This window comes from Camellia sinensis, chromosome 1, assembly GCF_055761805.1.
Source record: "Camellia sinensis isolate YWXY chromosome 1, ASM5576180v1, whole genome shotgun sequence".
Taxonomy (NCBI): domain Eukaryota; kingdom Viridiplantae; phylum Streptophyta; class Magnoliopsida; order Ericales; family Theaceae; genus Camellia; species Camellia sinensis.
Genome location: NC_138961.1, coordinates 235,892,544 through 235,917,159, shown reverse-complemented (window position 1 = coordinate 235,917,159; position 24,616 = coordinate 235,892,544). Strand labels below are relative to the sequence as shown.

Here is a 24,616-nt window from a genome sequence, read left to right as displayed (position 1 = left end):
ATCACTCTTCTTTCTCTCTTTCTCTATCTCTTGTTCATTTCTTTTAGTTGTCTCTCTCTCTCTCTCTCCCTGTGTGTGTCTATCTCTCGCTTTTTTTCTTTCTCTCTGTCTCTCACTCATCTCTCTTTTCTCTCAATCGTTCATTTCTCTCAATCACACTCATCTCTTTCTCTAAGCCCATTGTTGTTGAAAGAGGAAAAAGTCAAAAAATGAAATGGGTTTCTTTTTCTCTCTGTCTCTATCTCTGTCTCTCTTTCTCTTTCCTACTCTATCTCTGTCTCTGTCTTTGTCTCTGTCTCTCTCTCTATCTCTCTTCTATCTCTGTCTTTTTCGTTCATCTTTCTTCTCTCTATCTGTCTTGCTCATCTCTCTTCTCTCGCTCTCTCGTATCTCTCTCTATCTCTTTTCTTTCTCTGTCTCTCTCGTTCATCTTTTTTCTCTCTATCTCTCTCTCTCTCTCGCGCGCGTTCATCTCTCTGTGTCTCTCGCTCATATCTCTTCTCTCTATCTCTCTCTGTCTCTCTCGTTCATCTCTCATCTCTCTCTGTCTCTTTTTCTGTCTCTCACTCTCTATCTCTTTCTGTCTTTGTCTCTTTCTCCTTTTTCTTTCTCTCACACATCACTCTTGTCTCTGTCTCTGTCTCTTTTTCTCTTTGTCTCTCGCTCATCTCTCTTCTCTCTATCTCTTTCATCTTTTTTCTTTCTCTATCTCTCTCACTCATCTCTCTTCTCTCTATCTCTCTCTCTGTCTCTCTCACTCATCTTTGGTTTGGATTGGATTTTTAGTATTCACTTTTCAGAAAATTGAAATTTTTTATTTTTCGTATTTTTTTATTTCCATTAAATGTTATATTCTAATGTTTTTAAAAAAATTTCGATATACCAAACATAAATACACTTTAAAAGTATAATATTTGTGAAAAAATATTAAAAAAATTCACTGCGTACTAAAAATAATTTTTTTTGAGAAATCATTACATTTTTTGTATTCTTGTGTATTTATTAATTTTTTAAAATATTTTTTGACAAATATTTTACTTTTTTGATACATCTAAGTAAGATAAATCTAAACAAATCTAAAAAAATGCTTAAAATTTTAAAAATACACTCTAAAAGTAAAAATAAAAATAAAAAATAAAAAACTCAATTTTTAAAAAATTAAAACCAAAAATTCAAAAAAATATTTTCCAAAAAAAAATCAACCAAACAGCACCTAATATTTTATCTCCCTCCCAAATTCGCCAATGTTCAAATTTCCCTCTAAACTATCTCATTTCGGCGCCTCTGTTACCTTATCCCCAAATCTCTCTAAAGGTTCACAGCGACGCAATCGTGAGTGATCCACAGCGAGTCCTAGGCCGAGATCACACCATCATGAGCGATCCACAGCGACGCAATGGCTTCCAAATCCTACAACAAGATCACTGATATCTACGATGACCTCATCCTTCAGGTACATACACCACCCCTCCTTCTATTCCATGATTGATCTTCTTATCAAACCCTAATCCTACGATGTTTCTCCTGCCTCTTATCTCTCTCTCTCTCTCTCTCTCCTTGATCTCTATGCCGTCTCACCGAGCTTCAAGCAGTTCGATTTCGTCTAAAGGTTCGATCGATTTCAATCTCTCTTGTAGTGAATATCCGATTTTTGAAAATTTTAATAGAAATAAACTATTTTAGTGAGTTGTCAAAGATGGTATTCAGTGATGGAGTTTATTTCAATAGAAGTTTATTTCAATAGTGAGTTTATTCCAATTCAATAGAAATAAACTAGGGGCTTTGACTACAGAGCACTTGGATTTTTGATTTTGAAGTTTTTCATGTGGACTTTAGGTTTCTGTTATTGGTATGTTGTTCTAAAGTGTCTGAAACTGAGGTTTTTTGTTTACATCATAACCATATAGTAGGAGTAATTACATAACCTTCATTTGTGTTCAATTCTGTTAGGTTTCATTTGTATTGAAACAAACTGAGGCTTCTATACTCTACCTAGACAGTGTACCCTGCTTTATTAATAATAGCTATTTGGAAATGTCTTTGTTTATTCTCCTCTTTACTTCCACATAAGAATCGTTAAAAGTAACTTCTGACTATCAGCTTGTGCATATAGGGATCTATCATTCAACACTGGGTTGACAAGATCTCTTCCTCAAACAATTGGAAATTTGACTAAGTTATCAAGGCTGTAAATTTTTTTTTTTATTGTTGTTGCACTATGCTGAATCTGCTGATTACTAAGGTCAGTACCCCGTTACAAACAAATTACTTCTACTTGCATCTCAGAATCCTGGTTAGTTGCGGTTTCAGTGGTCCAATTCCAGAGACAATAGGATCTCTGCAGCAGCTGAGCGTTTTTGTAAGGATTTGGACTTTGTTATTTCTGTTTACTGTGAGAATCAATATATTTGAAAGCTTACTACGGAAGTATCAGCAATTATTAGGCTCACATTCCTTGTGACATGATTCCATTCTCTAACATAATGATGGAATGACAGAAATCTAAATGAACAGGAATGTATATGTTTCCAAATATTGATGGTTTTTGCATTCTCATTTTTAAAGATGGTATAGATTGACCAACTTTCACATGTTAGTAGTTGTTTGACTTGTAGGGATTTGGATTCCTAAATTTATGTCTTTGTGCAGTTCTCTCTCTCTCTCTCTCTCTCTCTCTGGTTAAGATACTACAGTGTGCACTGGGAGCTAGTGGATGTTATCAATATATAAAACTGATGTTAATGTTATAAATATGGAGATGGACATCTTCACATTATTTGTCTCTGACTGTAATTTTGATTTCTTGTGCTTTGTAGTTAGTCATGCTACCAATTTTTATTTTATTCTCTTTTTCCTCCTTTTTTGGTTATATGCACCAACATTTACACATCTCTTGCCAAATTGAATTATATATTATATGATTAATTGTGCAGATCTTGAGAGAGTACATGGATTTACTTTTGGGGACAGTCTTGATGATAGTAAGAAAAGCAAGCGGCACTTGCGGTAAGTTGTCTAGCTATTTAAGTAGTTTCAGTTGAGTTTGGTTTTGTTTTAGAGTTTTTAACTGATTTGAGTATATATAGATGGCAGGAATTTCTGTTGTGGGTCGAAATTATTATGGTGTGTTCCCGTTGAGAGGTAAATTGCTTAATGTGAGGGAAGCAAGCCATAAACAGATCATGGAGAACGCTGAAATTCAGAGCATCAAGCAGATTCTTGGACTTCAGCATGGAAAACAGTATGACAGTGTGAAAACTTTGAGATATGGTCATTTGATGATCATGACTGATCAAGTTTAAAACATTTAACGTCTTGTTTTGTTTTTACTTTTGGGTTTGAGATATGGTCCATTAAGTACTATAAGGTTACTCTACTATAATGGTCCATTAAGTACCATAATGACCCTAAATATGGCCTCGACCGATCTTAATATTGTTTCTTAGGTTACTCTACTATATTGACTGAATTATGCAAGTATATGGACTCTAGGTGAGATGAGAACATGTAGCACTAAAAAATTATTGTGTATCAGAGCTTTTCAGTAATTACCAATTTTGAAGTGATTGTGTACCACAGTGATTTTATTCAATCAAACCGTGACCTGAGTTTTTTAATAGGCTGTAAACACCTATTACTTTTAGTAATTAGAGTATTTCTTTTCTGACATTATTTATATTCATCATTGAAGAATGTTGGTGGACATTACGAGACATGGAACACTGGAGTCTTAGGTCCAGTCGCACTGTGTGGTCTTGACCAGGGAAAATGGGACTTGTCCTGGGCAAAATGGACTTACCAGGTTGGAGTGTTATTGATAAAATATTGCCCATTGCTGACAAACTTTTGTCTGACAGGGGCTGGTTGTATATGGTTTTGTATTATAGCAAAACAATCCCTCAGAAATATGCCTTCAAATGAGAGAAAAGGGTTATGCATCCAGAATTGTTGTGCAGAGATCAACTGAAGAGGAGAGTCTCCATGTTATTAAGTTTTGGCGAGATTTTGATAGTCAACCAGTGGGAAATGAAATGGGGACAGTGAACAAAATAGTTCCTGCAGGGGTCATTGAATCTCTGCTTTCACAAGTTCCTGGATTATCATTCTGGAGATATGGCAACAGTAATAGTCGCTGGTATACCAAAAGGTAAGGAGGGATTTTGTTCATTCTGGAAATATATCTATGTGCTGCCTTTTCAATCTCCATTTCATTTTTCTCCTTTAGGGTATGAATTTTAATGAAATGTGATGAATACATACAATTCATATAATGTGTTCTCCTGAGACTCTGTGGATGTGCACCTTTTTTCTATGCCTTTTTTAAGCTTTGAGGGATTTAAATTCTGCTTTGTCTCGATGATGCAAGGCAAGACTAGAATAAGCTTTTATAACCTATGTGTCACCACTATATATAGCTTGGACCTTCAAAATGAAAAAATTCTTGAAGTTTTGAGTAAACATGAGAAACTATAATAGTACTAAAGATGTGGGAAGGAAGTTAAAGAAGGTATAATGTAAGAGTTAAGGACTTTACTGTATTTGCAATTCATGTAGGATTCAGTATGCCAGGTGTGTATGAAGGGAATGTTTCAGTTTGCTTTATATGTGTTAGTGTCAGTCAGTTTGAGTTTGAGTGGGCTACGGATCGTAATGATGTTCATTTCAATGGTAAAAGGCAGGATCCTATGCAGATAGTTCTACAGATAAAACTGCTATGGGATGGAAGAGACCATTGCTTTTGAATTAGGATACTACTATAGTGGTTTGAATTGTGTTCCATTTTTCTCCTTTGTTTTATTCCCTTCTTCTTCAGGTTATTTTATGCCACATAGACTGTAGTTGCTTTGTATGCTACATGGACTCTTCTAAATTTGTGAAGTACATCTAGCGATACTTAGAAGGCCTTTTTTTTTTCCTGCTGCTTTTCTTATATGCTGTAACTGACCTCCCCTGATGCTGTATTCATTCTTCCTTTTTTTTTTTTGGGTTAAATCTTGAAAATCAGGTTAATCTGTGTGAGCGTGATACTGAAATGCCAAGAAAGCTGATGAGGATACTGAAGAAATTAAGGGAGGAAGATCCTGCATATTATCAGCTGTGTCACCTTGTAAGACACAGTGAACAACCAAGAGAAGGTTTCTTTCTCCTTACTATTAGGAATAGCAGTTTGATTTTGTCTTTCCAGATCCATTGCATGGGGGACAATTTATGTAGTTATGCTTAAATAATTCATTTATGTAGTTGTGTCTTAATATTTTTATTTCCTTTTTCCTTATTATTGCAATAAATCAAGGCCAAGGTTCTGATTCTGTAGTGCTTAAATGGTCTTTGTTATATATCATGAGATTCCAATCGTACATGTTTATCAAATTCAGTTTGGATTTCAAATGAAATTCTGAATTTTTTTGGGTATGATGTTGACTGTTCCGTTAAGTTTATCACATGGTGCTTCTTGCATATGAATTGTGCACTTGAAATATTAGTTTGGTAATTGTTATATTTAACAAGTACTTAAATCGATTCTAGCAATTTAGCATCTTTGTACATCTCTTATATAAACAACATCACATGGAGCCACTTGCTGACAGATTGTGAACTCGAAATGTTCTCCTGGAATTTGTTATTGGGAATTATTTTGTTTGGTTTTAGCCATTGATAATTCTTAATTGTTCTTTTATGTTAATGAGTTACTGATAGATTGTGAACTCGAAATGTTCTCCTGAAATTTGTTATTGGGAATTATTTTGTTTGGTTTTAGCCATTGATAATTCTTAATTGTTCTTTTATGTTAATGAGTTGCTGATAGATTGTGAACTTGAAATGTTCTCCTAGAATTCGTTATTGGGAATTATTTTGTTTGGTTTTAGCCATTGATAATTCTTAATTGTTCTTTTATGTTAATGAGTTGCGACAATGCTTACACTATTATGTAAATCATTGTTTTCTTTGTCAGTTCATGTTTCTGAACTTCATTATTTTGAGCAGTAGTGTGTTTTTGTACGTCCACATAATGTTGCCATTTTCATTTCTTCTCCATTCATTTCTGTTTTCACGAGTTTGGAAGTTGAGAAGTCTAAATTTTCCATGGTTGGCATTATTTCTTGTAACAATGTGTCTAATGTTTTGTACCATTGCTTCTCTTATTGTAGAATTGCTGACGAGGGCGATCCTAAATCCAGTGAAGAACTATTTACAGAGAGTGGCAATGAGAAGTCCGTTGACAACTTAATTCCCAAGTCTGAAACCGACTTCTTAGAATATGCTAACCTCATTTCTCAAAAATTGCACCAATATGAGGTATCTTTAATTCCCAAGTTAGGGCCAACCCTGAATGTGATATAATCTAACTGAAAAGTACATGATAGAATATCTCTAAGGTAAAAGATCATTTAAATTATATAGAGCATTCAAGAACCTTATTTTTTATTTTGTTTCTCTGAAAAGTACTTTTTAAATGGCAAGTTGGCAATCCAATGATGGCAACTGTCTTGGTTTACTATTTTTTTTTGTTGTTGTTGTTGTTGGTTTCCTTCCATTTTTATTTTATTTTCTTTTATTATTATTTTTTTCTAGGCTCGTTTTAGCATTGATTTTACTTTTGTTGTTGTCAATTATCATTGAAAAAATTCCTTTTAGCATTGATTTTACTTTTGTTGTCATGACTGTATTGTCAATCATGGGCCTCTGAATTAGATGGAAGACTCTATGAGGTAATTCAGTTAAAGGGGATATCAAACACCCTGTGATTACTGTATTAGTTTGTTATACTATTTGAATTAAGTGGAAAGGGAATATAATGCAACAAGACTGCGTCTTGGTTTTAACAACATTGACTTCTATGATTTATGAGTGTCTTTTGCGCTTGTGCATACTTACATCTAAGACTAGAAAGTTTTCTCTCACAAACCCTTCATATTTACAATTACTTCATATTGATTCCGGTGCTGCAATCAACCAGTAAACTAAACTGCAAATTTTTTTTTTTTCTGTTTTATTTATTTTCTATGAAGGAAAAATTAGATTGCAATTGTTGTATTGTAATTACTTGAACAAATAATTTGTGTATCCATGTGCTTTCATATTGTTTCTAATTGCAGCTATGCATATGTTAATTACAGTCGTGAAGAACTTTCTTATATTGAAGAGTTATAGTGAACAATAGGAACTGAAGGAATGAATTGAGTGGTTGCGAAGTGTTTTCATTGTAATTCAGTGAGCTCAAGAATCTCTGTGGTTCTTTCTTGAATAATGGGTTCAAGAATTCAGATCTGTTTGCTGGTTGTTTCTGTCCAAATTTTACTTGTAGCAGCGCAGACGAATAATGACTGTAAGTTCCATTCTTATGCCTAAATTGTTAATAGTTATATTATTGTTGAATGATATATGCATATGAGAGGCTCCAATATGTGTTCTTTCTTGCTTTGATTAATACAATCAAGAATACATCCCTGCTCATCAGTTAATGCATCCTCCAAAAACACAAAGTATATGCTAGTCCTGTTTATGGTTTCTTTCTAACGCCTCATTTATTGTGGGGTTGATCCCTGATAAAGGAGAAGAAACAAAAATGAAATAAAAAATTGTGTTTTATGTTGTTTCTTATAGTGAAAATTAAAATGATCTGCACTCCACTGTTGGATGTTATCTTCTCTTGGTTTCCAAATGACACAAGATTTGAGATTCAAAGTTTGAATAAATATACATTTTTACTTTTATTTTTAGCCCCAGGTCTTTCAGCAATCAAAGGAAAGCCTTACTCAAATAGGGACTGGGTCTGAATATAGGCTGAAACATGAGTTGAAGGGTCGTAGCTATGGTCTTCTCGATTCACCACTGCGAGATTTTAAATGCATGTCCTTGACTGGGTTATAAGAAGCTATTTCTGTCTGGAGTTTTCTAATTTACCTGGGAATAATTTCCACAATGTAAGGATGTGAATCCCTTCCCACCTCTGGAATACATAGTTGCATTCCTACTATGTGTTAATTGCTTTCCGAAACTAGAAATCTTAGGTCCTATTTAGCATCAAGTTTTCAGCCTGCATACTAGTTTTGGGGTCACTTGGGAGCAAGATTTAGATGTCCCAGTTCTTTAATCGAAATATCAAATGTTCTTGATTATTCAGAAGTGGTAATCCTTGAAATAATAATTCTTGGTCAAATGAAATCTGTTAAGAGACTGAGCTCTAGAAAGCTGTTTCTCTTTTTTTGTTTTTTTTTTTTGGATTTCTGACTGCTGTTGGTTTCTCACTTCTGTATTCCTGAATCCTCATGCAAAAATTCATTTGACCAAGTTGTTTAACAATTCATTTCTGGCTGCTGTTGGGATGAAATTCATTTGACCAAGTTGCGGTCACATGAATTCATTTGGAATTCATTTGACCAAGTTTTTTTGGATTTCTGGCTGCTGTTGGGATGGAATTCGGTGCAACAATTCATCACATGGTTATTTTTGCATTGCCCAAGTTGTTTAAGAAATGCCCACTGGAATTATGCACAGCACACTTGAATTATGCCACTACCAGAATTATGCACGCTTGAATTATCCCACTTGAATATTAAATTATGCAAACTTGAATTATGCCCTGTTTTTTTTTTTAGTAAGTGCGCACACAATTAAATTGTGTTGAAAATTTGTAAACTTTTAAACAGTCAAACCGATTCGTATCTATTCATCAATCCGCTCATCCGCATCCGCCGGATTGGCGGACGGATGCGGATTGATTTTCTCCAATCCGCCAATCTGGCGGACGGATGGCGGATTAGAGGTTCCGTGGCCGCAACCGATCCGCGCCCATCCCTAGCTAGTTGTCTCAATACGATGTACATGTTTATAGGATTTAATTGATTTTTGCAAAGATACGGGTTTGCAATCCAGTGTTGCTGCCACTATCATGCTTCTCTGATAAATTTTCCAATTCTGTTTCTTTATTAGGTGCCTTACATCACTACTGCTTTGATGGATGCGAAGCTTGGCACAGAAGGGCGCAAGGATCTTTTTGATTGGCTATCAAGGCAACTTAGTGGATTAAGCAATTTTCCTAATGCTGTAAATCTGAATTATGTATTGTTTCAATTTGTTATGCTAGATGGATGTGACTTGTGAATGAAAACTTAGAATAGTTGTATTGTGTCGAATGTTAATGAATTATGTATTGTGTTGAATGTTAATAATTCAGTTAATTTGAATGATGCTTTAAAATTATAAGTTTATTATGGATTGAATGAATTATTAGGAATTACAGGTGTATTGTTTTCCTGCTTTGGCGACCAATTTATTAGTCGTGACAAATAAATTATTTTTTTTCGCAAAAAATGACAATTGTCGACCAAGAGTTTTGGTCGCAAAAAATACATCTATTGCTGACCAAAACAGCTCTTGGTCGTGGAAACTCACTTTTGCCGACCAAAAGTTTTGGTCGTGAAAATTAACAAATGGCGACCAAAACCTTTTTTGGTCGTGGAATGTCACAATTGACGACCAAACTTTTTGGTCGCGAAATGTCACGTTTGGCGACCAAAATATTTTGGTCGCGGAATGTCACTATTGGCGACCAAACTTTTTGGTCGTTGAATGTGATAATTGATGACCAAACTTTTTGGTCGGGAAAATGTCACTTTTCGCGACCAAAGTGCTTTGGCGACAAAATAAATTAGTCGCGGTAATTAAATATTTAGCGACCAAAAATTTAGTCGCGAAATCCAACTTTTGCCGACCAATCACAATTTTGGTCGCGAATTACTTTTGCCGACCCTCAATTGGCGACCAAAGTAGTGACCAAAAAAATTGGTCGCGGATAACTTTTGCCGACCAAAAATTGACTTTTAGCGACCGATTTTTTTGTTGCCAAAAGTGTTAATTCTTGTAGTGACATGTTATTTATAATTTGTTATATTATTACTGTATTATTGTAATGAGTTTTATTATTAATGTCTATTACCAATGTAATGGTGAGATGTCACATGATAAATAAAAATGTCTTGTTATTATTATTATTGATAATATATTTATTAATTTATTTTTTACAATGTTCAAAAATAATTTATACTTATTGTTAGTTTTTTTAGATGAGAACTCAGAAATAAATTATATATAATTCAAGTTATAACTAATTTGAGATTGAAAAGAAAAGTTCCAAAAAGAAATTATAATTATATATAATTTTAAAATATTTTTTAAAAAATACAAAGAAAAATTAGGATTATAAAATATACTTATCAAACAACCTAATTCTATTACGAAAAAAATTAAATGAAAAATTGATTAAATTTAAATTTATAATTATTAAATATTTTTAATAAGTTATTAATTTTTTATGCAAGTTCTAACCTAATCTGGTTTTAAATAATTTTTCAGATATAAATATATCTTAATATTGATACAATCAAATATTAGACATATTTTAAAAAAGGTAAATTATATCGATAGTCCCCGCATTTTGTCTCTTGTGTCAATTTGATTTTTGTAATTTTAATTAGCTTAATTTTGACTAATAATTTTAGATTTTGTATTAATTTGGTCGAATTAATTATGCCAGTTAACGTTTTTAAAATAAAATAGTTATTGAGTTGGTTGACATCAATTTACTGAATTGAACAAATTTATAATTTTATCTAATTATAACAGATGTTACTCATGTTTATTTTTAATAAAAATAAAATTTAAAAAAAAACAAAAAAAAAAAAAACAAAACACTAGCAATTATAACAATTGGACCAAATTGAGACAAAATTACAAATTTATGATCAAAATCAAGCAAATTAAAATTGTAAGGACAAAAATAACACAACAATTAAAATATAAGGACTACTAATGTAATTTATTCTTTTAAGAATAACTACATAATTTCTTAAATAATTTTAAAATTGTTAATAAATGTACCAAACAAATATGTACATAATTCCTATTTTTGTTATAAATTTTGTAAAAAATATATTTACTAATTAACTAGCAAAAACAGTTTTTTTTTTAAATTGATAACTTCAGAGCAACAAGTTAACAAATTATTTTGAAAACCAAAAATAAATAAATAAATAAAACTTTTTAGAAAATGAGACGAGCAGAATAGATACTAGCAGCCAGTGTAGCAAATAAGTCACTCAACCTTATGCTAGCGTCACCTTACACAACCAGATCTACAAGCCTCGTAGGATCTCTACTAATTGTATGTGATGGTATGCGAACTTGTTTCCCAGTAGATAATACATGTCCAGTTTTTCATCTCTTGGAGAAAGCTACATTAAACTAACGTTATGCTATCCCCAAGGACAGCAGTATAAAGACCAGGTAAATAAACCAAACGACAGCCGTAGAGCACCTCAAACCACAAAAGTAACACTAGACAAAAAAATTACAAAGAAGAAGAGTGAGCATGTACTCTTTTTGAACTACAAAAAAAATTACACTGGACAACACATTGAGCATGTACTCAGTCATGTAGGCCTCTGTGACCACCAATAATAGTAGGAAATTTGACTTATTGAAGAATTCGCCATATTAGAAATATCTGCGGTGATTGAGAAAAATAACAAAGATGGGCTGGCCACATGTTCTAGCCATACCTTATCCTGCTCAAGGCCATGTCCTTCCCTTGCTGGAGCTCATGCAATGCTTAGCCAAACATGGTTTCAAAGTCACAATTTACTCACAAAAGGGTCATGAATGCATTGTCAGGGAAAGATAACATAGAGGATCATATACATCTGGCTTCAATCCCAGATGGGTTGGAACCCTGGGAGGATAGAAATGAAGTTGGGAAGTTAACAGAATCAATTTTCCACGTCATGCCAGGGAAGCTGGAAGAGCTCATAGAAAATATTAATGGATCAGACAGAGACAAGATTACTTGCATTGTTGCAGATGAGCTCTTGGGATGGGCCCTTGAAGTTGCAGAGAAGATGCAAATCAAGCGAGCTGCCTTTTGGTCTACGGCAGCTGCACTCTTGGCTTTTGGATTCAGGATCCCAGAGCTGCTTGATGATGGGATAATAAACAATAATGGTAAGAACTCATATACTAATTCTTGATTCTTCTTTCTGATACAGCGTACCATACTAAAACAGAGACAAATTCAACAATTAGTTACGATTACCTGTATGAATATAACACAACATAGGGGCTCAATAATTTATTATGCTGGGTGACTGAAGAAAATTTTTACAAAACTATCATGGTGAAAAAGTTTCGCAGGGAACATGAGAATGAAAGAAGCAACTCATGACATTAAAGAAATAAAAGACTACAAAATAGAAAACAAAGCATATTTTGCCACTATAGAAGGCTGGAATTTGACAAGTAATTCATGAATCAAGCATCCAAAACATGATAACTACAGAAAATTTTTGCTGTTATTAAAGGATGACAACAACAAAACAGTAACAATAAAAATAAAAACTGGAAAATTTATCATTGTGCATCTATCAGGGTAACCGCAAAAGTGATGCACAAACACTATAGCCTAAGCCTTGCAAGATTTGATTATTGGGGGAAAAAAACTTTTAAACATAAAATTTTTTAGATCGTACTATGATAAAATTGTTAGCATTTGTTCTGCATCCACAAACAATTATCCATTTTCAATAAGAAATGGTCTGCATCATGCTGCAAGGTAACCAATTTGGTTATCAATTTTTTCTACTGTTATTGCCAATGATACTTTATTTTTATAAAGTTGATTATTTATTATTGTTATCCTTTACTCTCTTTTTTTTTCTTTTTTTTTTTTTGCAGGAACACCAACAAAGAATCAGATGATAAAACTATCACCAACCATGCCCGCCATTAGCACAACACACTTTGTGTGGGCATGCATTGGGGACTTGGCCACACAGAAAACGTTTTTTGAAGTGATTGTAAAAAATAACAAGTCTGTGGCAGTGGCAGACTGGCTGATTTGCAATTCAACTTATGAGCTAGAGCCTGCAGTATTTACCTTATTTCCAAATATCATGCCTATAGGTCCACTTTTGGCAAGCAATCGACTTGGAAATTCAGCAGGCTACTTCTGGCCAAAAGACCCAACTTGCTTGGAATGGCTTGATCAATAGCCAGCCAACTCAGTCATCTATGTTGCATTTGGGAGCTTCACAGTTTTTGACCAGATCCAATTCCAAGAATTTGCTTTGGGGCTTGAACTCACCAACAAACCATTCTTATGGGTTGTGCGGCCAGATTTAACTGACGACAACAACGATGCTTACCCAAAAGGGTTCATAAAAAGAGCAGCAACTCATGTGATCACAATAATTTTTTTATAATTATACAAAAGTACCCAAAATGATATGTATAAAAAAATAATATATGATCCATATTCAGTTTTTATATAGTAAAATTCAAACTTAATCTCAACCATACATTAGTTTTCTAAATCAATTCATCACCTAAACTATCTATCGACTATTCTTTTAAGTAATATTCACCTCTTCAAAACTCATCCAAACAATACTCTAATTGAGCTCATCATCATCCTTGTTGTTGCCATGCTCACCACCTCCACTAACCACTATGCAACTCCGGTATAGTTTTTTATTTTTACAAATTTAAAAAGACAATGTTGGGGAAATAGAAAGGTTTTAAAAACCAAAATTTAGTGATAAAATTATTTTTTAGGGATCAAATGTTTTTGTTGCGAAAAGTGTCGTCATTATATTTTTAGCAACGAAAATTAGACATTAGTGATGAATTATTATCTTTTTGTGACCAAATTTTTTGTCTAAAAAAATAAATAATTTTGAGACCAAATTTTTTAGTTCCTAAAAGTCTATTTATTAGTGACATTTTCAAAATTTTGTTGCTAAAAGCCTTGTTTTTGAATTTTCGGGATGACATTTTAACGACTATCATCATGACGATAGAAATTGGTCTCTAAATGTCTTTTGTAACAAAATTTTCACTTTTAGAGACCAAAATATTTAGTCTCTAAAACTGTTATATGTTGTAGTGCTATATTCTCTTCCACAATCTACTTCTTGATTAGCCTTAGATTCCATAAATTCATGAGTATAACGTCTTAAATGCAAGGATTGAAAGATACACAAGTATACAAGAAAGATTTCTAATGTGTGCAGATTAACGCTTCGTTTGTTTTGGCATCAAATATTTTTCCATTGGAAAATAATATCTACAGTAATTTTTTCCCCAAGACTTTTTTTTTTTTTTTTTCGTATTTTTTTGCGTCTTTGAAACCAATACACTAATGGTTGTCTGGTGGTGGTGGCAGCAGCAGCGGGGGGGCGGAGGTAGAGGTGATAATGTGGTGACATTGACAGGACTTTCGTTTGGAAAATGGTTTTTTACCTTTTAAAAGTTAAAAAAATTATGTGCAAATTGGCTTCTTCTTTTTTTTTTTTTTAATAATATTTTATCACTGAACACGGACAATACTTTTATGTTTATTTTAATTTTTTTGCTGTACCAAACACTAGAAGAAAATATTTTATACCCAAACAAATGGATTAAGAATGAATCCCAAAATTATTATTTTAGTCGGTCATACGTAACCTGAAATTTTGGTTCATCTAGTAATGAAGTTTCAAACAAACTTTTCAAAGAATTGTGCTGACTTTTTAAAAGCACAACAGCATATGGCGGAGCCACTAAAGAATGAAATAAAATAGGTAGTTGTGCAATTTCAGTTATGACCTTGTGCTAAGAGCTGTTGGTTGTGCAATTTCAGGTGTTGGTTTCACAATTTCATCTGTGAAATACATTGTGTTGTTCCATTTAAGATTTGAAACTTGATAGATTATATTTCTTGAGCCCCACCACTATCTTTTAACTTCCAATTAGTAACTAGAGTCTTTTTTGTTTTTAATCGGTAAAAAAGACGAAGAAATATATTGATGTAAAATAAAGAGTACAACAGAGGTGCACGGCAACACATCCAATAAAAAGCCAAGGAGAGCTGCAAGCAAATCTTGAAAATCATAGACTACCAGCAGAACAAAAGCAGCACCTAGACCAAGGAAAAAGAAAGAAAAGGTTGGCAAGAAATCAACCACAATAACCTAATTTAGTACAAACTACTACATAGCATGGCTTAGATAATGCACATATTGGTTTTCCACATGAATTTGCAACATTTAGTCATGTGCATTTCGAAAGAAGCTTTTATTTGATATTGACATGTTTCTACCACTTGAATTTCATTAATTACACTGCAAATAATACTAGTAAAGGATTCATAGGATTTGTATATTGAAATTCCAGTGGTATGGGTAATCTTGTTAGTTTGAAGATACTATCTATCAGAAATTTCTGTCTCACAGATTAGATACCATCTTCAACCTTTAATATCTCTTCTTTATAAGTGTTCAATGATGGAGGAAAAAATATATTTGATACAATGGTACTCAGCCAGTGGATGATATGTGCTACAATGGCTGCTAGTATCTATGTTGCTTGTCTCATTTTCTGTATAAAGTTTATTTTTTTTTTAAAAAAAAGTTTGATTTTTTTTAAAAATAATTTGTTTAATAAAAATGATTTTTGTTATAAAACTAGTAACAGGAACGACATTCTCACAGTTCTCTTATTGCATTAACTGTCATGTCTAACGTATAGTAAGGTCGAAAAATCTAGTTGTGGTGGCACCAACCTAAATGTATGTCGTCCAACCTGACCTCAGAGTCTTTCTTCCCGAGCTATTTGATTCTTTGGGTGCTTTCGTCTCTTCAATTTGATCATGTTCTTGCCGGTTGACACACCAACCAAGATGTATGCTGTCCAACCTAAGCTCAGACTATTTCTTCCCAACCTATTTGACTCTTTGGGTACTTTTGGTTATTCAATTAGATCATGTTCTTTCTGGTGAGCACTTCAGCTTGTCAGTCTGGTCTGCTTCTTGCTTGGTTGCTTTATTGGTATAGAGTATAATCTTCTTAATAAAAGGCATGTAATAACTTTCAAAACGTACCCGAAAGGGCAGGAGGCCTTGGGAGCATGGAAGCACAATAAGAGAGGAAGAGCATAGCATAGCTGTTTGGGAGAGATATTACGAAGTCCAGTTTTAGTGACATACAATTAATAAATTCAAGACACAAACCAAGAAATAAAATCAAGCATGTTTGCAGCCTAAACAAACTTGTCTATGCCTTCAACCATTTAATAAAATTGTTAAAGTTATTGTGAGAACAGCCACCTTCTTTAACACTTTTTGCAGCCACTTCCTTTAGATCCAAAGCCCTTGCTTTGATTGTCTTGTCGCTGTGCAGTTGCTCCACTTTTTCCTTAATTTCTTCTTTTTTGATGATCCCACTTTCATTGCGGTTAAACCCCAATCCAACTTTCCACACATCACAAATGTAACTCTGGTTAAGAAACTGGTCAGCATAGGAAAGGGATTCCATTGCTTAGGCCTTCCATGGTAGAGTTCCAGCCACAATGGCTTAGAAAGCAAGCAACAGAAGGATGACCCAGGACCTTCTGCTGAGGTGCCCAACCTACCAATCGCCCACGAGTTGTTACTCTTTCTTTGAATCCTTCTGGGTAAGCATCGTTGTTCTTATATCTGGTCTCACAACCCATAAGAATGGCCTGTTAGTGAGTTCAAGCCCCAAAGCCAATTCTTGGAACTGGATCTCACGAAAAACGGTAAGGCTCCCAAATGCAGCATAGATGATCGAGTTTGCTGACTGTTGATCAAGCCATTCCAAGCAAGTTGAGTCTTCTGGCCAGAAGTAGCCTGCTGAATTTCCTAGCTGATTGCTTGCCAAAAGTGGACCTATAGGCATGATATTTGGAAATAGGGCAAATACTGCAGGTCCCAGCTCATAAGTCGAATTGCAAATCAGCCAGTTTGCCATCTGCACAGACTTGTTATTTCTTACAGTAGCTTCAAAAATAATTTCTTGTGTGGTCAAGTCTCCCATGCATGCCCACAAAAAGTGTGTTGTGCTAATGGCAGGCATGGTTGGTGATAGTTGAATCATCTGATTACTCGTAGGTGTTCCTGTGAAAAAAATAAATAAAGAAAAAAAAAAGAAAAAGAAAAAAAGAGGATAATAATAAATTAATAACTTTTTAAAAATAAAGTGATGTCTACAATAACAATAGAAAAAAGGATTACCAAATTGGTTACCTTACATCATGATGCGGACCGTTACTTTTTGAAAAGGGATAAATTTTTTGTTGATGCAGAACGAATCCTCCTAACAATTTTATCATAGTAAGATCTATGTTTGTTTATGTTTGGACACAGAGAATAAACGTCCCCCCCCCCCCCCCCCCCCCCATCACAATGTTGAACCTTGCAAGCTCATGCTGTTTGTGCATACCTTTGCGGTTACCTTGATAGATGCGCAATGATGGCCAAAAGCAGCTTACTAGGCGAAGAGCTCATCAAGTTAAGAGGGCCAGCAATACTAAATGAAGGTGAACCCTTGACCTATTTCTATGTTGTTAAGCACATCGACTGGAGCTCTATCAAGTCCAATCTTGGACGGTGCCCTTTCGCTCCCTTCCCCTGAGGATAAAATCCAAGTGGCAAGTGCATGCAGACCTTTTCATGTAAGTCACCATGAAGAAAAAAATTCTTAACATCTAACTGATGGAGAGTCCAATGGCGAATAGCAGCAATCGAGAGGACTTGTAAGGAGTTGGTCTTGGCAACTAGGGCAAATGTGTTAGAATAATCAACACTTGCAACTTGAGTAATGCCAGATGCAATGTTGTTAGATGTGGGGGACACCAGAGATATGAATGATATCGATTCCTTAGTTTCCTTTCATCCAATCTGCCACTTATTGGTCGTTCATTCAAGGGGTCACCTGGAAACAAAACTGTTGCGCTAAGCTAACTGTTGCTTTCTTCGATCGTCTTTATCTATAATTTTCTCCTAAACAGTAAACATTCTGAATTCAGATTTTGGGGAAGCCATAATCTAGCTATTGCATCTCCTTTGACTCGGCAAAAGCTTAAAGTACACTATCTCTTTATTGAAGCCATAATTCAGATTTTTAGGTTCAAAGTAAGCTATCTCTTTATTGAAATACTGACCTAATTGGGAGCTTTTCAGTCAAGGTCGTCGGATTGAGAGGTCATTTTGCTAGGATTCAGACCATTCCTATGGGGGAAAAGCAAGAGTGATCCTTATATTGATGAATAGTATTAAGGAAGAGTGCAGGGCTTTTAGGCTTTACTGATAAAATATATAGGGATTCTCTCGCTTGTTTGAGATCATATGAGGCTTTCTTCAATCAGCAAACAAGGGATGGATCAGTAGTCTGATAGGGCTTTAACAAGTGATAGGGACTCTAGCGGTAAGATAGGGTAACTGAGTGAATCAGTGGATCACACACTAGACAGGGGCAAGGGCATGCTTGACTATTTAGAAAGTAGACAAATGTTGAAAGAATGAAGTTTGGGGACAATGGTAAATGTGAGAAACGGGACCTCCAAAACTACTGCCCTACTAAATAAGTTTGCAAGTAAGGGACATGCCAAACACCTACCTTCCAGTTTTTACTTTTATTATTTGTTATTGATGCTGTTTTGTTGATCATCCTCTAATAGCCATCCTTCAAACTTATTGAACCCTTTTGAAGTAGAGCTTAGTTATCATGTTTAGGATGCTTCATTTATGAATTACTTGTAAGCTTCCAGGCTGAACATTGTTCTATAGTGACAATATGCTTTGTTTGATTATTTCTAGTCTTTTATTCCTCGAACTTCATGAGTTGCTTGTTTCCCCTCATGTTCATCTTCAAGCTTATTCACCGTGATAATTTTCCAAAATGTTTCTCTAGTCACCCAGCATAATAAATTCTTGAGCCCCCATGATGTGTTATATATCCATACAGGTAATCATAACTAATTGTTAAATTTGTCTCCGTTTTAATATGTTATGCTGTATCCAAAGAATCAAGAGTTAGTAGATGAGTTGTTACCATCATTTTTTATTATCCCATCATCAAGCAGCTGTGGGATGCGGAATCCCACAGCCAAGGTTGCAGCTGCCGCAGGCCAAAAGGCAGCTCGCTTGATTTGCATCTTTTCTGCAACTTCCAGGGCCCATCCCAAGAACTCATCTGCGATAATGCAAGTGATCTTGTCATTGTCTGATCCATTAATCTTTTGTATGAGCTCTTCCAGCTTTAGAGGCATGACCCGCAAGTTCGCTTGTGTTAACTTCCCCATATCATTTCTATCCTCCCAGGGTTCCAACCCATCCGGGATTGAAACCAGATGTATATGATCCTCTATAATATTGTCTTTCCCTGCCGATGCGTTGATGACTCTTTCTTGAGTAAACTCAGTGTTCACTAACGTGACTTTGAAACCATGTCTGACTAAGCATTGCATGATCTCCAGCATGGGAAGGACATGGCCTTGAGCTAGGAGCAGGTATAGCTAAAACATGTGGTTTGCCCATCTTTGTTATTTTTCTCAATCACTGCAGATATTTCTATTATGGCAAATACATCCAGAGCTCAATTTTCCTAATATTAATGGTAGTCACAGAGGTCCGCACGGCTGAGGATATGCTCAAAGTGTGGTCCATATGTTTTAGTTACGGGTCCAAGTTGGGAGTTAATCAACTATTCTTTGCAATTATTTTTCCTTGTCTAGTCTTACTTTTGTCCTTTGAGTTGCTTTACAGCTGGTGTTTGGTTTATCGGGGCTTTTCCCAATATAAGCCTTTTTTACATTGTATTTCCAAAACTAGGCAAACTTCTGACGGAATTCCAAAACTAAGCTAAAGCGCCATTACTATTCGCGCTTTTACTGTTAGGAGCGCAAAAGTAGATGAACAGGAAAATCGCTATTACAAATAGCGACTTTGATTAAGAAATCGCTGTTACAGATAGCGCTTCTAGGGTTAATTTTTTTCCCAAGGAAAACGCTGTTAAGAACAGCGCTTTTTACACAAAACTGTTTTGCCAGAAAAAGCTATTTCTAATAGCGATTTTACACAAAAATTTTTTGCCAGAAAAACGCTATTGCTAATAGCGAGTTCACTTAAATGAAAACGCTTTTTCAATCAGCGTTTTTAATGTCCATATATACGAAGCCCCCCCCTCATTTGCATACGTTTTTCAGACTTAGGTTTTTCAGGTCTTGCTCTCTCCATCTCGCTCTCAGCTCACTCTCCATCTCTCAGCCTCTCCATCTCTCACCCTCCTCCATCTCAACTCTCATCTCAGCTCGCTCTCGCTCTCTGCTCTCGGTCTCTGCTCTCTACTCTCTGCTCTCGATCTCTGCTCTCACTCTCTGTCTCTGCTCTCTCTCTCTCTCCGTGGTATGACATTAACCCTAATTTGATGTATTTATTTTTTGTGTTTGTAAATGTGTTGTATTTTTCTGTCAATGTTAGGGTTTTTATCATTGTGGTTATGAAATTAGGGTTTGGAATTTTTTGAAATCAGAAATCAGGGTTTGGAAATCAGAAATGCGAATGGTTTTGAATTTGTGGAATTTTTTTGCTTTTGAATTTTTGGATGTTGCTTGTGAATTGAATATGGTTATGAATGTTTATGCTTTGTCAGTGTGGTTGTGGTGATAAAATTAGGGTTCGATATCAGATTGTTCACATTATTAGGATTGTTCAAATTAGGATGTCATTTTAGGGTTCACATTATTAAGGGTTCTAATGCTTTTGAATTTTTATGCTTTTGAATCATAAATCGGGTTTTGAATTTTTTTAATTTTTTGAATTTTTTAAATAAATCATAAATATGAGAATTGAGAATTGAGAATTGAGAATTGAGAATTGAGAATTGAAATTTGGAATGATGAAATTCGTAAATCATCAATTCATATAATTGATAATTGTTAATGTCATATTATGAAATTCATATAATTGAGAATTGAGAATTGAGAATTGAAATGACGAAATGTTTATATTTTTAAATTTGAAATCAGGAATTGGAATTTTGAAATTATGCTTGTGAATTAAAATGTCTATATTTTGAATATTGAATAAACCAACGTACATTTGTTGAATTGGAAATTGTTTTTTTTTTGCTTGTGAAGAGGAATTAAAAGGAAATTAGGGTTTTAAAAGTAATTTTTTTTAATTAAGAATTGCGATTAAAAAATCCGAAATTCATATAATTGATAATTGTTAATGTCATATTATGAAATTCATGTATTTGAGAATTGTTGATTTGAAATTATGAAATGTCTATATTTTGAAATTTGAAATCAGAAAATGGAATTTTGAAATGATGCTTGTGAGTTTTTTTTTTTTTTTTTGCTTGTTAACAGGAATTAAAAGGAAATTAGGGTTTCAAATTATGGTTTTAAAAGTAATTTTGTTTAATTAAGAATAAAATTAGTAAAAATTGTAATTCATATAATTCGTAATTGTTAATGTCATATTACGAAATTCATGTAATTGAGAATTGTTGAATTGGAATTATGAAATGTCTATATTTTGAAATTTGAAATCAGAAATTGGAATTTTGAAATTATGCTTGTGAATCAAAATGTCTACATTTTTTGAATCAAATTATGGTTCAGAAATTGTTAATGTCTAATTTCTACAAAATATAATTATTAAACAAAAAAAATATTTAATTTTGAATGTATTTGATTAAAAAAATATTTAATTTTCTCTCCATGAAAAGATCATGTTCTCTCAAACAAAAGATCATGTTCTCTGAAATATTTAATTGTGACTCTATTTTATTAAAAAGAAATATTTTTATTGGTTTCTCAAAATATTTAAATTTGACTCTATTTGATTTTTAAAAAAAAAATTTGGTTTAATTTTGTTTGGTTTATTTCACTATATTTGGGGTCAGGCAGCCAAAATATGATTAAAAAATTTAATGAGTTGAATTTGTAATACATATAATAGTATTCTAGTACAAATTAAAATTTTCTCAGAAAACTGAAGAAAATTTGAAAAAGTTTTTGAAATGGGTATTGAACGAACTGACTTATCGCCTTTTTCGCTTTGTGATTGTCCACTACCATTGAAAAGGAAAATCTAAACATTATGTTTTAATAATGTTTATTCATGTTTGTATAATTAGAAGTCATTATTAGAGTAGTTACAATATATGCATGAAAAGAGTAATAAATTATTTTAATTAATAGTCCATAGCAATTTCGTACGTAAGAAGGGAAAAAAAAAATTGGCACTTTGATGGGTAAGCATGTGTTTTGTAATACCAAATAATTGGTACGGATGGCCCGATAGATTCACATGGATAACTATCCAAAATGTAGTCCATACATTTAACCACCAACTTCAATTTAATTATCTCTAATTTTTTGCCATTATAAATTATCTCTGTAATTATTTTTTTGTTTTTGTATGTGTAAGAAAAAAAAGGAGTAAATAAATTTAATTTTTTTCTTACTTTTCAGAACGATCCAAAATCAGTTTTTTGTTTTAATTTTATAAGAAAGCCTCTGTGCCCTCTACAAAATGGACGAGGGTTACTAGTTCACATAGGAAATAACTTTGTCATTAAGGTCCGTAATGGCACAAGTTGGAGCAAATCAAATTAACTTATATTTTCCATAAATCTGAACAATTACATCACCAGGTTAAAAAAATCTCTTTCAATGTTTGCACCCTGTATTTTATATTGTCCAAATCAATCGCGTCACCCTCTACTAAATATCTCTCAACCTATTTTATTTTTCGCCACTAATTCGAAAGAATTAAGACAAAAAGTATACTTCTTGTTATGTGTTTTTTAGATTAAGACAATAGAGCAATGACAACAAAGAACATTCACGTTGAAAAGATAAGAGTTTTCACATAGGAAGTAAATGAGACACAATCTATAACTCCACATATAGATGAAATCTCAGCTGTTCTGTTATACGAATAAAAATAAGTGAAAAAAATGAGAAAATAAACAGTAATAATCAAGTTGAGACACAAATATATAGTTGACAAAATACAAATTGAATTAATGTTTCACCTCTACAGTTCCTTCAACCCTGGAAAATATAAATTGATAAAAAATTAGAGGGTTGCTTTTATTTGTGGCTTTTGCAAATTTTAATGTTTATTTTACAAGTACAATTCGATATATGTATATTGTTGATATTTTAATATTTATTGTTTCATTGAAGCAAGTATATGGCAACTGTTCCAATTATCTTTTACTGGGGGGGAAACATAATTCGGGATCCCGATGAAGGTGTGTCATATGATGCTGAGCCGAAAGGGATATATAGGGTGCAACTTGGCACCACACTTGGCAATTTGGAGGAGATGTTTATGTCCAAGGTCGCAAGTTACGGGGAAACAGTTCGATTGATCTTCAAATGTAGATATCCTTATCGCCAGTGGCAAGCAACCAGCAAATACAAAATATTACTGATAAATGACGATGAGGCGTTGAACACCGTTTTAAGTATCGGTGGAAATTTCGAACCACCAAATTGTTTGGAAGTGTACATTCAGAAAGAGATTGTACAGAATCTTCCGAATATAACACAGATGGATTCGCATCCGTTCACTACATTGCTGACACATGGGGTTGACACGACAGCATTTCAGTCTCCTATGTATGAATCAAATGAATGTTATGCAGCTGGCTACACACAACAGACATTTCATGGCCATGGTGGAGAATCAAGTTCACATGGTGGATACGAGACTGAATTTCACAATAACACCCAAGATGTGCCCACCTATAGCCATCATACGACTCCAGTTGAAGTTGCTGGTAATATGGCTGAAATGGTTAATTTTGTGCAGTTTGCTGACAGTGACATGTACGGTCCTGATGTCGCCCTAGACAATGATGAGAATGAAATGTGTGATGAAGAAAATTTATTGGGCGGATCAGATGATGATGATGATGAAGAAGATGATGTCGACGCTCCCGTTGATATTCAGAATGCCCCCATTCCACCTAGACCTGAAATCCCTTTCTTTGAAAACATTCACATGGGTGGTCATTTTGACATTAGTAACCACGATGTCGTTCCCCGTAACCGAATCTGGAATGCTGAAAATCCAGAGTTGGACAAAGGGATGGTTTTCGTTGATAAGAAGCAACTCATACATGCTGTGAAATTGTACCATGCAACAAATAATCGAGAGTATAAAGTCGTAACCTCCAAGCTAGACGTTTGGGTGTGTGCTTGCAAGCACGACTGTAGATGGTGGTTGCATGCATCTCTTAGTAAGAGACATGGGCTTTTTGAAATAAAGCAGTATAGGGGTCCTCACCATTGTTTATACCCACGAACGAACAGGGACCACACAAATATTAGCTCCAATTACATTGCTTCTCATCTTTTGGGACAAGTTGCAGTGAGTATACAAAATAAATGTTTACATTTATATACACATTGTTTATTTAAAGTGTTCACACCAAAATTGTGTCTTTAAAGTGTTCACACCAAAATAATCTGACTCATAGGTATTGTTGTATGCAGAACGAACCTGATATGCCCATTAAGAATGTCATCGAAGACATAAAAAAGTCCATGAACTATACTATACATTACAAGAAGGCGTGGCATGCAAGGGCAAAGGCAATTAGAATGGTATTCGGAGATTGGGATGAATCATATATGATGTTACCTAAATTCATGTATGCATTACAAACATCTAATCCTGGCACCATCGTGCAATGGAAGCATAGATATACCGGAAATACAACCATTATGCCCGCCTTCCACTTTGTTTTTTGGTCTTTCA

The 24,616-nt window shown here is 34.0% G+C and overlaps 1 protein-coding gene, 1 long non-coding RNA gene and 1 pseudogene across 4 annotated transcripts; 2 read left to right on the top strand and 1 right to left on the bottom strand.

Annotated features, from left to right (window-relative positions):
* The first annotated feature begins 1,004 nt into the window (after nt 1–1,004).
* On the top strand, nt 1,005–9,204 carry LOC114314561 (uncharacterized). 2 transcript variants are annotated; one of them, XR_014346380.1, is made up of 8 exons: nt 1,005–1,609; nt 2,934–3,006; nt 3,087–3,296; nt 3,692–4,147; nt 5,006–5,135; nt 6,150–6,297; nt 7,119–7,327; nt 8,935–9,204. It is a non-coding gene; the product is annotated as an uncharacterized LOC114314561 (long non-coding RNA). The 2 variants fall into 2 exon arrangements; XR_014346387.1 differs by lacking the exon at nt 6,150–6,297.
* Nucleotides 9,205–11,395: 2,191 nt separating this feature from the next.
* On the top strand, nt 11,396–13,856 carry LOC114260239 (UDP-glycosyltransferase 83A1-like; annotated as a pseudogene). The gene is made up of 2 exons (XR_014346372.1): nt 11,396–12,000; nt 12,730–13,856. The product of XR_014346372.1 is annotated as a UDP-glycosyltransferase 83A1-like (transcript).
* A 2,097-nt stretch (nt 13,857–15,953) lies between these two features.
* Nucleotides 15,954–19,566, bottom strand: LOC114311524 (UDP-glycosyltransferase 83A1). The gene is given in 5 exon segments (XM_082898620.1): nt 15,954–16,326; nt 16,328–16,505; nt 16,508–16,948; nt 18,885–19,332; nt 19,334–19,566. Coding segments are annotated over 5 exon segments (1,344 nt in total). The 5' UTR covers nt 19,370–19,566; the 3' UTR covers nt 15,954–16,085.
* Between the last annotated feature and the right edge of the window lie 5,050 nt (nt 19,567–24,616).